The following is a 17,760-nucleotide window of genomic DNA, read 5'->3' on the forward strand; positions in this document are numbered from 1 at the left end:
TTTCTTAAAACTGTTTTTTTTAAACCTATTATAACTAATTTATGTTCAATAAAAATAATTTTTACTCACTAAAAATCGATAAATTTTAAAACCAAATATAATAGAGAATATAAATTTTAATAAATAAAAAATAATAATAAGTTCAGTAAAATTAATTTAATTGAATGTATTTTATCAAAGTTAAGTAAAATAACTATTCAAAAAAAAAAAAAAGTTAAGTAAAAATAAGTTTTATTCAATAAGATTAATATCAATTAAACAAAAATGAGGTTAAGTTGCCCTCAAAAAAAAAAAAAAAAAAAAAAAGAAGGTGAAGTTGACACAGCCTAATACCAAAACTCTATCCATATTCGACCCTTGCAAACATATTGTTGGGTCAACATCCAACCTGTTATGGGCTACTAAACCCACACAAAATCAAAACCCCTAAAAGCCCACCATTTTCAATAGATCCACAACTCCATCATTTCTCAATTCAATCCCAGAAACCATGACAATGGTTCGAAAGGCGGCGTACGAGTTGCGATTACATATATCACTCAAGTACATAACAGCCAATATTTTGGATAAAAGTGACGGAAGTTTAGTAGCTCAAGTGTCATCGATAGAGCACGCTATCAAACGAGCCTTTGAGCTCGGCCGCACCACCAAGAGTCCTCACGCTGCCGCTGTTGTCGGAGAAGTCTTATCAAGGCGGATCAAATTGGAGGCCCTTAATCGCAACCACCGAGGTTTGGAAGATGGGATTCACACCAATGTTAGTAAACAAGTTCAGAAGAAAGGGGTAGAAGATAATACTGCTAATGCTAAGATTGTTTGGGATATTATTAATACGCTTCGTGAAAATGGAATAAGGATTATTGTCGAGGATGATAATGGTGATTTGTCATGATTTTGTTATTTAATTTGTAGCTTAAAATTATAAAATGGGATTAGGAATATTATTCAATTTTTAAGCGTTTGGTTTCCTAAATTGTCCTTATAAATTTACAAATACTTTTTTTTTTTTTTTTTTTTTTTTTTTTGGAGATCTATGTAATGTCCTCGCCTCTAGTATTTAGTACAATTATAAATTTATAATAGCTATACCGAGACCTTGCCATAATGCCATTATAGTTACTAGGTTAGTTTTTATGCCAGTAATTTTCAATAATCATTATTAAAATATGTTTTAATTACTTTTTTTTATGGAAATTTTGCATTTAAGCACATTTTAAATCTCATTTTTTTTTGCAATCATCCACCTTTTAAAAAATATGTTATAGAAGACCATCTTTTTATTAAAAAATGTTGCAACTTAACACCTTACGTCGGAAAGTGATTGTTTGATTTAAAACTCCGGCGTTACCACATCACGTACAACGCACTTGACGTTTAATGAGCCCTCACCCCCGCTTATCTTTCTTTTTCTTCTTCGATTTCTCAGATTTCCTCCCCTGTTTCTCTTTCTTTGTTCTCTCTCTTGTTCTCCTATCCTCCTATCTCGCATCTCCTCCATTGTTGGTGCTGCTTCAAGTAAGTTTTTTTTCCTTTCTCTTTCTTCTCCTTTTCTTTATTCTCCATCTTAGTCCCTTCTCTGTTAAATCCTTCTCTTGTATTTATTTGCAAAATCAATAAATTAGCGCTAGCTAAATTCACTTTGAAATCGGTTCTCATAGGTGTAATGTCTCAATCTCCAGGACACACAAAAGTGTGGATGTGGTGTCTGTAGACAATCCCTAAAAACCAAACCCAATAATGAATATCTTTCACATCGTTGATTATCGAACAAGGTGAAATGTGAAAGAGTCTCGTGATGCACTATTTTAATAAAAATTCTTCTTTCTTTTTTCCAAAATATTTTCTTTCCGTACCTTATTTATGAAAATGTCCAGTCCACTTTAGTTTGGTTCATGATATGGATCTAATAATAGTGTAGTTGGATGAGGCTCGAAAAGAGCTTTCCAACGATATATTATAAGCCCAGTTCCGATGAATAATGAGGAAGTTATAGCCAAAATACTAAACTAGACCCAAACCAGATTTTACCTACGATCCAATGATCATGTGGAGGGTCCAAATATATAACCGTATTCCAAAACTAATTAGGAAAAATTAGAAGCTTCTATAAGTTACTAAGAGATTTTAATTATCCTTTTTTGAAAAAGTAAAATCAAAGAGTTTGAAATTAAATAAAACTCCTCTTTTTTAGAATCCTCATTCTGTGCGAAATGAAAGATGATCATATATTATTTTTGTTTGGGGCAAAAATTACCCAACGCGTGGACCAATTCCCCCCTAGTGACACGTGACCCAATTAGAGGGCGACATGTGTCACTTTAGGAAGAAGCCACATATGCAACCCTATTTAAGAGCACCTGAATAAGGTAGAAAAAGGGCCTCCTTACATCAAGAGGCCCGAATTCCGAGAAAGCCGCAAAACGGCTTCCTAATCAAGGACACATGTCCCTATCTGATTGCACCGCCAATCAGAAAACGTCATTCTAGGGTAGAAACCCTAAAAAGCTCATATCCCCACCCCTATATATACCCCAATCATTTATGATGGGAGGGGTGGATTAAGACATAGCTTTTATTAGAGCAATAAAAAATTCCAACTTCTCTCTACTTTCATTCTTTAGCCTTTCCGATTTTAGGTTACTAACTTAACCGTCGAAGACGAATATTCCGTCACCGCAATATTCGTGTTTTGCAGGTGTCTATGTCTACTTGTCAGAAGAACGTGACCAAAGTCTGAGGAAATCACAAAATCACCCGAAATATTTGGTGCCGTCTGTGGGGATTCTCGTCTTTTATGGCAATAGATGGTCAGACACCTAACACTGGTCCTGATTCTGGTGAGGATGGACATGTAGAGGATATAGTTGCAACAATTAATTTTAGTGATCCTCTGATCGCTTCGTTTCATGAGGCCAAGGATCCTCCAGTTACTATTGGTTCACTTTAATCTTGCCTTGAGTAAGGTCCGAAAGGAGCTTAAGGGTAAGATGCCTTCCTCCTCTAAGAAGCCGCCCAGGAGAGGAGGAGATGACACTCACAAGAAGACCCAGAGCAAGGCAACTAACGCTTAAGATGCTGGAAATACCCCTTTCAGACAACCTGGAAGGTCTCCCAGGGTGTCATGGACGAATTTTTCTAGGTTCCTGGAGAAAATATAGTTGGCTGGGGAGCAGACCAGACAACCTCGAAGGGAAGAGCCTGAATCGTCTTGATGCTAGAAAGACGTAAGGGAATACAGTACATTCGGCACAAGCAACGGGAACGAGCAGCCTACTCGGACACTACCTCTACTCCCACAATGCCGGATGAATTCTCAAACCCTTCTCTTTCCAAACATACCAGCTCGGCCAGGACCAGTAGAAGCCAATCTCACCATACTCAAACTCCTATTCTAGTTGTTCAGCCGTTTCTATCAGACCCCCAAAATCTTAATGCATTTTTACCGCCTAACCCTCCTGTCTTCGGGCAGTACGGACAATATGGACAGCCGTTTGACCAGGAAGCTAATATATTCATTAATATTACTGATCGGAAGCGGCCTCCACCCAGGTATTCCGATCACTTGACCTCACTGAATATATTAGCTTTATAATAATTCTAAACCCAGTCACGGAATAGTACACTTGTTCGAAGGACACCATCCCTTTTAATCTCCCACTTGTCCTTCCGGACAAGTGCGCATTTTGTGTACAACCTTTTCCTATGTCGCTTAATGTCTCTTCATGAACTAGAAGGTAAGATTTATTTTGTCATCCTTATTACGTCCAGAAGTGTTTCCCGATTCCGAGTCCGGCTGTCAATAAACAAATGATTTCTAAAATCCATCCGAGCACGGCCATGCATTTTACAGTCTCGCTCTACGAGAGGCCTTGTATACAACAAAGACATCTTCCCTATTTTAGTAGGGGGACATTCCCAGTCTTGTAATGTAGCTCCTCTTACTGAGAGGACCTAGTCGCCCGAGTGTTGCCGTTATAATCCCCTATTACGGCAGACGTTTGACAACATCAAAGCGAACTAGTACTCAAACAAGAGAACTCACAATACTCATGGTCGAGGAAATAGGTTCCGATAGCCATAATGAGAAGTATACTTATGACAAATTTATAATTTCTTAAAGTATTCTCATAGGTCGATCCAGTATGGTTCTAAACCAATACCTGTGCAAATGATTTATGACAATCATGTCCTTATAGCACATGAAACGGTGCTATAAATCAGACTACACACTAATCTCAATTGGTCATTAATCGTCCATCGTTTAAATGACCTTGATTAGGGATAATTTTCGATTATAATATTCAATGTTCACTTAATAGGTGTTTCCTTACCAAGACTGGTCTTGATACCCTATTTTGAATATTCTCAGAATCAAATGGACTCATTATTTAATCCTAAACCACAATTAAATAGCATAACGGAGTAATAAAATATTGCATGAAATTTTACATTACTCCAAAACATCAATGGTTTTCCTTAGCGTCTTACATTAATTTTTCTCAAAATTAACTAAAACACTAAACAAGGAAATCAAAGCCAGTCTCCTACATGCTTGATTCCCATTGCCTCAACGTGCTTGTTGTGCTTCACTTGAGGCAAAGGTTTAGTAAGTGGATCGGCTACATTGTCATCCGTTCCAACTTTGCAAATTCTGATTTCACCCTCTGATTTCCATTCTCGAATCATGTGAAATCGCCGCTTGACATGTTTGACCTTCTGATGTTCCCTAGGCTCTCTGGCCTGAGCAATAGCTCCATTGTTGTCACAATAGAGGGCTATTGGACCCTTTATAGAGGGTACAACATCAAGTTCACCAACAAACTTACGAATCCAAACAGCCTCCTTAGCTGCTTCAGCAGCTGCTAAGTATTCGGCTTTAGTTGTAGAATCTGCAGTTGTACTTTGCTTTGCGCTCTTCCAACTAAACGCCCCTCCATTTAGACAAAACACATATCCAGATTGCGATTTGAAATCGTCTCTGTCTGTTTGGAAGCTTGCGTCGGTATAACCTTCCACAACTAAATCCTCTGCACCACCATACACCAGGAATTTATCCTTGTTCCTTTTCAGGTACTTTAGGATATTTTTGGCCGCAGTCCAATGCGCCTCTCCTGGGTTTGATTGGTAACGGCTCGTAGCACTCAAGGCATACGATACATCTGGCCTAGTACATATCATGGCATACATGATCGATCCAATAAGCGAAGCATATGGAATCTGATTCATTCTTACCCGCTCATCAAGTGTCTGTGGACACTGCTTCTTGCTTAGGGTTATGCCATGTGACATTGGCAGGTGACCTCTCTTGGCCTCCTCCATGCCAAATCGAGCAAGTACCTTATCAATATAAGTACTCTGACTCAATCCAATCATCCTTTTCGATCTATCCCTATAGATCTTGATGTCTAGTATGTACTGAGCCTCTCCCAAGTCTTTCATTGAGAAGCACTTTCCAAGCCAGGCCTTTACAGACTCTAACAACGGAATGCTGTTTCCAATGAGCAATATGTCATCAAAATATAAGACTAGGAAGGCGATGTCACTCCCGCTAACCTTCTTGTAAACACAAGATTCATCTGGATTCTTGATAAAACCAAACTTACTGATGGCTTCATCGAATCGCAGATTCCAACTTCTGCTTGCTTGCTTTAGTCCATAAATGGACTTCTTAAGCTTACAAACTTTCCTAGCATTGTTTTGGTCGACAAAACCTTCAGGATGTGTCATATACACAGTTTCTTCCAAATAACCATTTAGGAAGGCGGTTTTGACATCCATCTGCCATATTTCATAATTGTAATATGCAGCAATCGCTGTGAGGATCCGAACGGATTTCAGCATTGCGTTTGGTGAAAAGGTTTCACCGTAATCAATACCATGAACTTGTATGCATGTAACCTTTTGCCACCAATCTAGCTTTGTAAATGAATACATTTCCATCTTTGTCGGTTTTCATCTTGAAAATCCACTTACATCCGATAGGTGTATAACCTTCGGGTAAGTCAACCAAGTCCCAGACTTGATTTTCAAACATGGAATCCATTTCAGATCTCATGGCCTCTTGCCATTTAGCAGAGTCGGTACTTTCCATCGCTTGCTTGTAGGTTGCCGGTTCATCTCCATCCATAATCAGGATGTCCACTGAGATCTCGGTTAATACTAAACCAAGATATCTATCAGGTTGAGATCTCGGCCGCTGAGACCTACGTAGGGTAATGGATTGAGCATTTGCATTGCCGGTTTGACTTTGCACATTTTGATCATTTTGACCTGCGTCAACAGATGTTGTTTGAGCACTTTGACTGTCATTCTGATTTTGTTGCTCATCCTCACGAACTTCGTCGAGTTTGATTTTCCTCCCACTTGTCATTTTGGAAAGGTGTTCCTTCTCCAAAAAGACACCATCGCGAGCAACAAACACTTTGTTCACCGATTTGTTGTAGAAGTAATATCCTTTTGTTTCTTTTGGGTAGCCCACAAAGTAAACCTTTTCAGATTTGGGATGAAGTTTGTCAGAAATCAATTTCTTGACATATGCTTTGCATCCCCATATCTTTAGAAAAGACAACCTAGGAGGTTTCTTTGTCCATAATTCATATGGAGTCTTTTCTACAACTTTTGATGGTGCACGGTTCAGTGTTATTAGTGCCGCAGTTAGAAGTGTGTGTCCCCAGAAAGAGATAGGAAGATCACTAAGACCCATTGATGATCGTACCATGTCTAACAAGGTTCGATTTCTCCTTTCGGATACTCCGTTCCATTGTGGAGTTCCTAGAGGTTTCAATTATGAAAGTATACCCTTTTCTTTCAGATGGTCATTGAATTCTTGGCTCAAGTATTCACCACCTCGATCTGATCGAAAGGATTTCATTTTCTTGCCAAGCTGATTTTCAACTTCACTCTGAAATTCTTTGAAATTTTCAAACGATTAAGATTTATGCGACATTAGGTAGACATAACCATATCTACTATAGTCGTCTGTGAAGGTGATGAAATATCGATGTCCATTTCTTGTGGTTGAGCTCATTGGTCCACATACATCGGTATGTATAAGACCCAATAAGTCACTTGCCCTTTCTCCCAACTTGGAGAATGGCTGTTTAATCATCTTGCCTAATAGACATCCCTCGCAATTCTCAAACGATTCTAAATCGAAAGAGTTAAGAACACCTTCTTGTAGAAGTTTCTTGATGCGTTTGATGTTAATGTGGCCAAGACGACAATGCCACAAGTAAGTCTGATTTGACTCTATGGTCTTAGCTCTTTTGGTATCATTATTCACATTATAAATTTGTTTGTCTAAAGAAAGCACATAAAGGCCATTTTCAGAATGTGCAATACCATATAAAACATTATCGAGATAAAACGAACATTCTTTGTCCTTTACTCGAAATTCAAAACCTTTGGCGTCCAACGCCGAAATTGAAATAATGTTTTTGGTAATGTTAGGAACATAATAAACATTATCGAGTTCCAAAACTAGCCCGGTGGGCAAAGACAAACTGAGAGTTCCTACGGATACGACACCAATTCTGGCTCCATTGCCGACCCGGAGTTCAATCTCTCCCTTCTCTAGCTTTCTAGCGTTCCTTAGTCCCTGAGAATTGGAACAAAGGTGTGAGCCACATCCGGTATCTAATACCCATGATGTTAAGCTAGTGAAGTTAAAGTCTATAACGAATATACCTGATTCAGAAGCAACAGTTCCGTTCTTCTTATCTTCCTTGAACTTGAGGCAATCTCTCTTCCAATGTCCCTTCTTCTTACAGTAGAAACATTCGGAATCAGATTTAGAAGACGCTACCTTCTTATCCTTGGTAGCTTTAGACTTAGGCGGAAAAGTTTTCTTCTTACCTTTCCCCTTAAAGCCTTTCTTCTTCTTGCCCAAAAATTTGAACGGCTTGCCCTTTTTAATCATGAGCATATCATGTTTTCCCTCATCCTTGAGCGTTTGCTCAACTTGCTTCAACAAACCATGAAGCTCGGTGAGGGTTTTCTCCATGCTGTGCATATTATAGTTCATCTTGAACTGATCATAGCCTTTGTGCAGCGAGTGGAGAATGATGTCAATTGCCATCTCGGTTGAATACCCCGCATCAAGCCTTCCCATGTTTTCAAACAATCCAATCATTTTGAGTACATGTGGGCTGACTGGCTCTCCTTTCTTGAGCTTGCTCTAAAGGATCTGCCTGTGGGTTTCAAACCTTTCAGTTCGGGCCTGCTCTTGGAACATATTCTGCAATTCAGAAATCATCTCAAAAGCCGTCTCTTTTTCAAAGAAAGTCTTTTGAAGCTCAGGAGACATTATGGCCAACATGATGCATTTGACATCTCGATTGGCACTTTGTCATCGATTTAGGGCAGCTTGAGTCACCTCCGCATTGGGAGCTTCGGGCGTTTCCTCATCAAGGACATATTCCTTTTGCTCTTGCATGAGAACAATTCGCAAGTTCCTTTGCCAATCAAGAAAATTTGGCCCACTCAGCTTCTCCTTGTCGAGAATTGAGCGTAACGAGAATTAGTTCTTTGAGTTATTTGAAGACATGATTCTACAATTGAAAGAATTTGAAATGAAAAACCATTTATTATACTTAAATAAGATTGAATTCATGCATTTTAATCAAACTTATTTAAAACGTCTTATTCACACATTAAAGATTGTCCCCATTTTAGTTGAGAATAAGTCGATTCCAAGATCCAAAGAAACAAAGAGTGGTTAAGCATGCTTTGGCTTGTCTTAACACTCAATCTCCTAAGGTAAGCAACGCTTTGCTAATGGCTCCAAGCCACTCTTGGTTGAATAAATCGTCGCATCCAATGCTCTCTAAACAATTTATTCACTTTGCCACGACATGTTAGGACTCCATCACTCATATCGTTGAGTATAACCAAAACCACCTTGCATACCCGGTATGCCTTACGTTCCTTGGAGAAGTAGTGATGCCTCGCTTTGGCGTAGCCCACCACTACCCTCGTTCGGTTGGTAAGTGTGTTTTGGAATGGCAAGTTTTACTCAATATTTTAGGGACCTAGGGTTTCAATGTTGGTTGATTTAAGTGAACTTAATTAATCATCTCAACATTCGAAATCCTAAACATGCATCTAACATATAATTCATATATATATAAACATAAATATATATCGAAAACATAAATAGAGATGCATTTGGCAACTAGCATGACCCCTTGAGATCTTCAAGTCTTCAAAAGGTCTTCATTTGCAACTTCATGGCTTTGTCTTCTAAGAACCCCGTCTTCAAGACTTGACCAAAATATTACAATTGCTAGTATCTACGATTAGGACTAATCTAAATATTAAGGTACAAAAATACTCAACGGTTCGCAGACCGTATTTAGATTTACAAAAATACATCACGGATCACAGTCCGTATTTTCTATCCTAATCGGGCCCCACTAGTTGCCATTTCATAAAACCTGTGACAGAATTTTACATTCCATTCATCCATTCTCTATCTGTGAATGGCCCATGCATTTTACAACGATAAACAAGTAACAATGCATAAAACGCGCGAGAACTAGTAACTAATCTAGGTGGTTAATCCAATTAACACGCCTAATTAAACTAGTCAAAGTTGTTTTAACCGGTTATGGTAATAACTAAGAGACGCTCCCATTAAATTTCGCATCCAACTTAACTAATCCAATTAATTAAGTCGGTGAACCCAAATATTTGCCAAAATTAATTTTTGCAAATGTCGCTCAAAAACCGAGGCCTAGCCTCCAAAAATTTTAATTAAATAAACAAAATAATTAAAATAATTAAAACGACAATTTAAGCAAAATTACGAATTCCAAAATGTCTAAGTGCCTAGCACTAAGACTTGGAGTCCAAAAAAAAAAAATACCCTTATTTACATATTAAGCAACACTAAAATTAACTTTAAAATAGCATCGCCTTAATAACCCGGGGTTATTGTGCCAATTATGGGATTGTACGTACCGTACAACAAGCACGTAGTATGCCCATGCGCACCCCCGCAACACCAAGCATGCATGTGGGCTGCTTGTGCTTGCATGCGCTACGCCCAGCCCAGCCAAGCGTAGCAGCACGCACAGCGCGCACAGCCTCATGCTGCTGCTGCGCCATGCTGCTGCTTGCTGCAGGCTGGCGCGCTATGTTGCTGGCAGCGAGCAGCAGCCCACGCCCTTCCTCGCACACACAGACGCACAACACCATGCACCTAAGAACGAAGCGCCCAGCAGCCTCGGCAGCCACATATGGGTTGCGTGAGCAGCCAGCTGGCCGAGAGCTAGCTCGGGGCTCTTAAGCCTCGTGTTGCGTGCTAATATTTCGAAAATTATCGATTTTGTGTGTGACATTATAAATCAATTCTAAATTAATTTTAGAATCAATTTTGAGGAAAAATGAAAAATTACAAGTCCAACTTAAATAATTCATCCAAAAGCAATTAACCAAATTTATTTCCAAGAACCATTCTTTAATAAAATTGGTTTAACTTGGTGTAATAAAATAAATTAGGGCAATTCTCACTATTAATTTAATCACTTTAAATTAATCTTGAGATTTTGACAAAATAAAAGGGAGTTGGAAAAAATGAACATAAGTTCAATAAAGACTCCAACTTTAATACTTGTGACTCCATGAAAAATTATATCTTCCAATATGAAAATAAACCAATTTCAATCACAAGTTTTAAACTTTATGATTCCAATCAACTAAAAAATGATTAAATCAACAAAGTTTAACTAAAATTCATGGAATTTAGTAACTCAAAGTTTCAATCACTTATCATAAATAAAGATTGAATCTTTAGTACTTGGAAGCAACAAAGAACAACAATTTCACACTTAATGCAATTAATTTGCAATTATGTGAAAAAATAAAACCAAACTTTCAAGCACCAATTACTACCAAGTAATCATGCTTAAAGTGGTCTAAAATTGCATATAAATAAAGGAAAGAACCAAATTCATAACCACCATAAATATGCAATCAATTTTCAAGGTTAGAAAGACTTAAAATTTTTCGTCAAAACGAAACATCCCTCGAAAAATGCATTTCTGGTCGTTTTTTGGCTAAAACCAAAGTCCTAAAAGGGAAAAACCATTTCCAGAACGCCTTTTCCACCCAAAATTCACTATTTTTGGGTCGAAATCTGGGTTCGGGAGCTGAAGACAGCTCTAATACGAGGTAAAAATTGGAAAAACGAGTTACTAATCTAATTAGCAACTTAAAACCAGAAAAATTAAGCCATAAAAAACACCTTGAAAATATTATGATTTTAAAAATAAACGAGCGAGGCTCCGATACCGTTGTTGGGGTTTGGTGAGTCCGACTCACCGCGGAAACAAACCCAAAAACAAGACCGCACTCGCAATAAATAAAACCATAAACATAATTAAATTAATCACAAGATTCAGATAAGCTAAATTACCTTTGACGCGTGCTTCACTCCAAAATGAGCTCTTACTTGAAAGCTTCAAGTCCCGCTCACACGGAGACCTCCAACGAAGTCCACCCGCACCAACAAAACCGACTAGGTCCAATGTCTTGGGGTTAGCAAGACCCGACCAATAAAACCCGAGTAATTATATTGAGTTCAAAGGTTTTCACTAATTGTGATGCCTTTTCCAACTCTTACTCAAGCATCATTCCCAATGCCCATACTTGGGTATTTATAGGAAATGATGGGAGTATCATTTACTCTCCCATCAATGTGGGATAGTATGATTTTTCCATTTTATTTTAAAGCTAAAATAAAATTAATAATCAAACTAGTAATAAATCAACAAGTGGCAAGCTCATGTGAGTGGTTAGGTGAGGACCACTTGGAGAAGGGGGGGGACCAAACTTGCTCCCCACTCCCTCTCCCATAACCGGCCACCTCACTCCACACACACTCAAGGACCACAAGCCACATGGCACCCACCCTTGGGCACCAAGGCAGCCAAGGTGGGCTGCCATGTGCTGCTGTCCGTGGCAGCCACGCCCAACAAGCCCAGCAGGCCCAGCACTCGCATGCGGGCTGCCAGGCGCTGCTGGCCAGCAAGCCCAGCATGCTTGTGCGGGCTGCTGCTGGCCTTGTGCCTTAGCCAGCGCTGCTAGGCAGCAAGCAATGGCCTAGCCATGCTGCTGCTAGCTGTAGCGAGCTGGCGCGCCTAGCGTGCTAGCTGCTGCAGCTTGTTGCGGCATGGCTTACTAGCCATTGCGCGCACAAGGCTGCGCCTAGCATGCTAGCACGCACTAGGCAGCGCCTAGCCTTGCGATGCTAGCATGGGTGCGCCAGCACGCACCAGCCAGCCTAGGCTCGGCTTGGTGCGCATGCTAGCCACCATGCTAGGCCATACGCCCTTAGCACTCGGTTTGCTTGGGCATTCCGATGCTAGGGGTATTTTGGTCTTTTGTTGATTTATTACTATTTCTCGTCTCGTCTTTCACTATTTTTCGACTCGACTTCCGACGCTCGGTTTCGACGCTCTAAGCTCGAATTTCCGACGTCTAAATAAATATTACTCGGTCGACTCATTAATTCCTTCCGAATTAATTCGTCGGTTCGGTTTGTTGAATGCTTGGGTGTGACCCGAAGGGTTCAGTCAAGATTAAGCTGTAATATTAATTATTCATTAATATTACTGATCGGAAGCAGCCTCCACCCAGGCATTCCGATCACTTGACCTCACTGAATATATTAGATTTCTAATAATTCTGAACCCACTAACGGAATAGTACACTTGTTCGAAGGACACCATTCCTTTCAGCTTTAAGCTACTTCTCAGTAGTTTCAACTCGATAAGTAAGCTCTGCCACCTGCCCAACCAGAACCTTATCTTCTTCAGTATCAAGCTCCAGAGGTTCATCCATGCTTGTCTTAGGAACTAAACTGGCAGACATTCTCCTGCTCTTCCTCACAGGCTGCTCTGGAACCTCTTTCCCTTTTCTTTTTCCTCATGCACTCTTTTTCTCTTCTACTCTCCTCACCTTCCCATTCACTACCTCCAAACTGATTCCCTGTAGTGTCTCACCATTGATCACATTCTCAGGTTTTTCTTCCAAACCTTCATAGACCCCTTTCAATTTAAAAGAGAATGAACCTGCCCTAATAATAGGCCTCTACTTTATTCAGATCGTATTCATTTGCGCTTTCTGACTAACATGCAATCAATAGGTTTAACCCTAAACCTGTTTATCTATGTTGGTTGAATATTAATAAACAAATAAAACCTATTATTGGCGATCACTTGAATTATAATCAAATTAACCCTAACAAGATTATTAATTATCTTATTATGCGTGATTACAAGTACAAATTCCCTTTAAAATGCATAAAAGGTGTGATCAAGCAATAAAAATAAAATATCAAGCAACATAATAAATAATCATCATAATAATAATTATAATCATGTCGAAGCATAATAATAATAGCAAGAGCCTAGGCATGATACTAACAAGATTAATAACAAACCCTAGCATGTCACTAAACATTAAAAATCAAATCTTTAACCCTAACATGATACTAACAATCATAAATATTAGGAAGAACATAGAAGGCATCATACTTTTAAACATACTTAATATTAAAATTACCCTAGACATGATACTAGGATTATCATAACAATTTAAACATGATTTCTACATCATAACATCAATAAAAACCATTAAAGCACTTACTTTGATGCCTCGTACCTCTTTCTAATAACAAAATACACACGTTAGTAACTTCAAGGAAAATAATAAACAACAATTAAATTAAATAATTGAAATAAAGATTTGGCACGAAACCCTCAGAAATTAAACCTTTCACGTCTAGGGCGAAGGCAACTTCGAACTTGGCTAGGTGTGTCTAGTGCTAATGTATGAGGAATTATGTTTGTAAAAAGGCTAGTTTAGAAAAGAGGGAGAGAGAAATCAAGAGATTCTTGATGAGAGTTGGTGAATGAAAACGGGGGTTTTTAGGAATCTATTTATAGAAAAAATCAGCCAAAAAGATAAAAAATCAAAAACAGAGTTCTGACGCATAAAATCAAGTTAGCGCCAAACGCTGACGTTAGCGCCAGGCGCCAAGCGTAGCGTTAGGCGCTACAGCTAGCGTTTGGTGCTGACTGAGAAATTGACGCGTTTTCTTAAAATTAGATAGAAATGTCGTACAGGAGGATAAAATCGTATTTTCCTCAAAAACGTTCTTTTATTCTGACAAAAACTCTAAAAAGTCAACAAAATTCAATTTATCAATGCTAATTAAATTAATAATGAAAAGAACCTTCTAGAAGAATCTAGAAGACTAAAACCATTCCTAATTGCATTAGGAATGATAAATCCATATTAGGCCCTCCTCCAGATCATTGGGCCGCATACAAGGCTCAAACCAGGCCCAGTTTAGTAATTGGCCATAACTTCCTCAATATTCATCGGAATTGGGCATATAATATATCGTTGGAAATCTCTTTTCAAGCCTTATCCAACTACACTACTATTGGACCTATATCATGGACCAACCAAACTGGATTGGCTGTTTTCTTAAAATAGGTTTTCAAAAACAGAGAGAGGAGAAAAGAAATTAAAACTATCCGCAACACTAAACTTTCCACACTTTCACTTCATTCGATTATGATTCGACGTGAAAGGTACTCATCACTGGGTTTGATTTTGGGGAGACACAAATGGGTGTCTACAGAAGCCCCCACTTTGATTGAGTTTGGAGAAACGTAAGTTTCGAAAACAAAAGTCAAAGTAGTGATAGGGACGGAGAATGATTCAGAACGTTCTGCGATCCTAAATCACTCTTGCAACGCCGATACCTGCAAACTAGCGTTGGTTTAGCAGATAAAAGAGTTAAGAAACGCGTATCTTGCACCGTTGAGCACACGTCTCTAAAGTAACCGATTTACTGTCGCTTTACTGTTTTGATGACCTCCTGCCAAGAGAATGTCATCCCGCTTGAAAACTGCTACGCTTGTAACTGTCTCCAATATCGAAGATTGCTTCGCTTGAAACGATCCTCTTCCGCTTTGTGATCATCTTCCACATCTTAGGGAACACGATCAAAGACAACTTTGCTTGAAATCACCTTCAGTTGTTTGTGACAACTCTCAACAATCTAGGGAATGCTGCCGAAGATATCCTCGCTTGAAGCTATCCTCATTTGTTGCGATAATTTTTCAAAGGAAATTACCGAAGATCTTCGCTTGTCGATCTTTAAAAGCTCGCTTGAACTTTGCTTCCGCTATGCCTGTACGTCGGCGCTTTTGCTGTTTTAAACCTGTATGTCGGTGCCTTTTGCAAATGAACCAGTATGTCGGTGCCTTTTCGAATGAACCAGTATGTCGGTGCCTTTTGCGATGAGCCAATGCTTAGGCGCTTTAAGCCAAGTGAGACGATCTTTCATCAGGTCGATCACTTTGTGTAATCAAGACGATTACTAAAAATCGTGTCAAATTGCTTAGAGGGGCTAACTGGAGTACCAAGGAACCCAAAACATTTTGCATAAGGTTAGAACAACCGTACTGAGTGGCTAAATGCTCTGGCGCCGCTGAAATAACATCAGCGCCACTTAACTGGCTGTAGCGCCAGACGCTGGAGCTAGCGCTAGGCGCTAAAGCATATCGACTGACGCCAAGGTCTGAAGCTTGGTGCCAGAGTCGGGTTTTCCTTAAATACCCTTCTCTTCTTCATTTTCGCTGCTGCTCTTCGCGTTTCTTGCTCGAAAATCTCCAAAACTTCATTTGATTCGTTCTTGCTCGTTTCTCAATCAAATTCACTCAAATTTGTTGCAAATCAAAGATTATTCCATCCATTTTCCCGATCTATGTAAGTTTTCTTCAAACTCACACCGGTTTTAATGAATTTTGCATGTGTTTATTCTCGAATTTCATGAAAATTCGAAACTTAGAATGCTTAATTCTCTTTGTTTGTCAAATTTTACGCCATGAAATTGCTTGATTATGTTTATATATTGCCTTGGGAGTAATTTGAGACTTGTTTGACTCAATTTGGTGAAGAAATGAACAAATTGCCATTGTTGAACCTCTTAAGGTCGGGAATACAATTTGGCTTGTTCTTGATGTTTTTGCTAGCAATTTTTGTCCAATTGGTCACAATAATTACTATAGTATTGCAAGAAATTGTTTGATTGCTTGAAAAATGCCGTTATGCTCAATTTGAATTTGTGCTCTGTTTTTGTACTACGTACTCTGTTTTTTGCGAACATAGTATCATGCGGCTAGGCGAACCTTAGATACTATAGAACCTTAATTTTTGATAATTCTGCACAATGTAGCATGGCTAGACAGCGAGGTTCCGGTTCACGGTCCCGAGACGTTCGATGGGAGCATGAGCCCGTAGAGGACGATGCCGAGCCGTCCACTTCGCTTGGTCGACTCCCTGAATGGGATGAGCGGACCTTGTGCTTTTCTCCCGTCCATCACATTTCTTAGAGGGTGAGACGGGGCATCACAGTTGGGAGGACGCGCTGTCATGGTTCCGGTTGTGACGGCTTGGGCGATCTGTACAAGATGTACATCGCCAGAGACGATCAGACGAGAATTCTATGGGAGTTTTGCAGTCTTACTGCGCTGTTTGAGACCTCCGAGGCAATGGTTGCCTCCAGCGGGGGTCACCATGTAGTTCGTGCTCTGGTGGAGTTCTTTTGGGACACCACCAACCTTTTCAACTTTCCCTAGGGTGAGATGATGGTCACTCCTACGGACTTCAGTCTCATCACAGGACTGGAGTTTAGCTCCGTGCCACCGCCGTTCGACAGCGGGATTGTAGACACCCATTTGTGTCTCCCCGAAACCAAACCCTGTGATGAGTACCTTTCGCGCTGAATCATAATCGAATGAAGTGAAAGTGTGGAAAGTTTAGTGTTGCGGAAAGTTTTATTTCTTTTCTCTTCTCTCTGTTTTTGAAAACTTATTTTAAGAAAAGAGCTAATCTAGTTTGGTTGGTCCATGATATGGGTCCAATAGTAGTGTAGTTGGATGGGGCTTGACAAGGGCTTTCCAACGATATATTATAAGCCCAATTCCGAAGAATATTGAGGAAGTTATGGCCAATTTACTAAACTGGGCCCGGTTTGAGCCTTATATGCGGCCCAATGATCTTGGGGAGGGCCTAATAGGATTTATCATTCCTAATGCAAATAGGAATGGTTTTAGTCTTCTAGATTCTTCTAGAAGGTTCTTTTCATTCCTAATTCAATTAACAATGATAAATTGACTTTTTGTTGACTTTTCAGAGTTTTAATTAAAATCAAAGAGTATATTTAAGGCAAATACGATTTTATCCTCCTGTACGACAATTTTTATCTGATTTTAAGAAAACGCGTGAATTTCGCCAAACGCCAGCTGTAGCGTCTGGTGCTACGCTTGACGCCTGGCGCTAGTGTTGGCGCCTGGCGCCAACAGCCAGCGTTAGCGCTGGTTCCGTTTCATGTGCGCCAGACTCTATTTTGATAATTTTATCTTTTTGGCTGATTTTCTTTATAAATAACGTCGTCAAAACTCCGTTTTCATTCACCAACTCTCGTCAAGATTTTCTTAATTATTCTCTCTCTCTCTTTCTTTCTCTTTTCTAAACTAGCCTTTTCTCAAATACAAAATTCTGCATTCGCAAGACTTAGATACACCTAGCCATATTCGAAGTTGCCTTCGCCCTAGACGTGAAAGGTTTAATTTCTGAGGGTTTCGTCCCAAATCTTTATTTCAACTATTTAATTTAATTGTTGTTTATTATTTTCCTTGAAGTTACTAACGTGTGTATTTTGTTATTAGAAAGAGGTAC

The 17,760-nt window shown here is 39.3% G+C and overlaps 1 protein-coding gene across 1 annotated transcript; it reads left to right on the plus strand.

Moving 5' to 3' along the window:
* Nucleotides 1-490: 490 nt before the first annotated feature.
* On the plus strand, nucleotides 491-892 carry LOC145624909 (uncharacterized). The gene has a single exon (XM_081677994.1). The coding sequence runs from the start codon at nucleotides 491-493 to the stop codon at nucleotides 890-892; it is 402 nt and encodes a 133-aa protein (XP_081534120.1).
* Nucleotides 893-17,760: the final 16,868 nt, after the last annotated feature.

The sequence above is a fragment of the Chenopodium album genome, chromosome 3, assembly GCF_948465745.1.
Source record: "Chenopodium album chromosome 3, dcCheAlbu1.1, whole genome shotgun sequence".
Classification (NCBI taxonomy): domain Eukaryota; kingdom Viridiplantae; phylum Streptophyta; class Magnoliopsida; order Caryophyllales; family Amaranthaceae; genus Chenopodium; species Chenopodium album.

Coding starts and splice junctions, on each gene's coding strand:
- LOC145624909 (XM_081677994.1), top strand. CDS start 491: ATGACAATGGTTCGAAAGGCGGCGTACGAGTTGCGATTACATATATCA.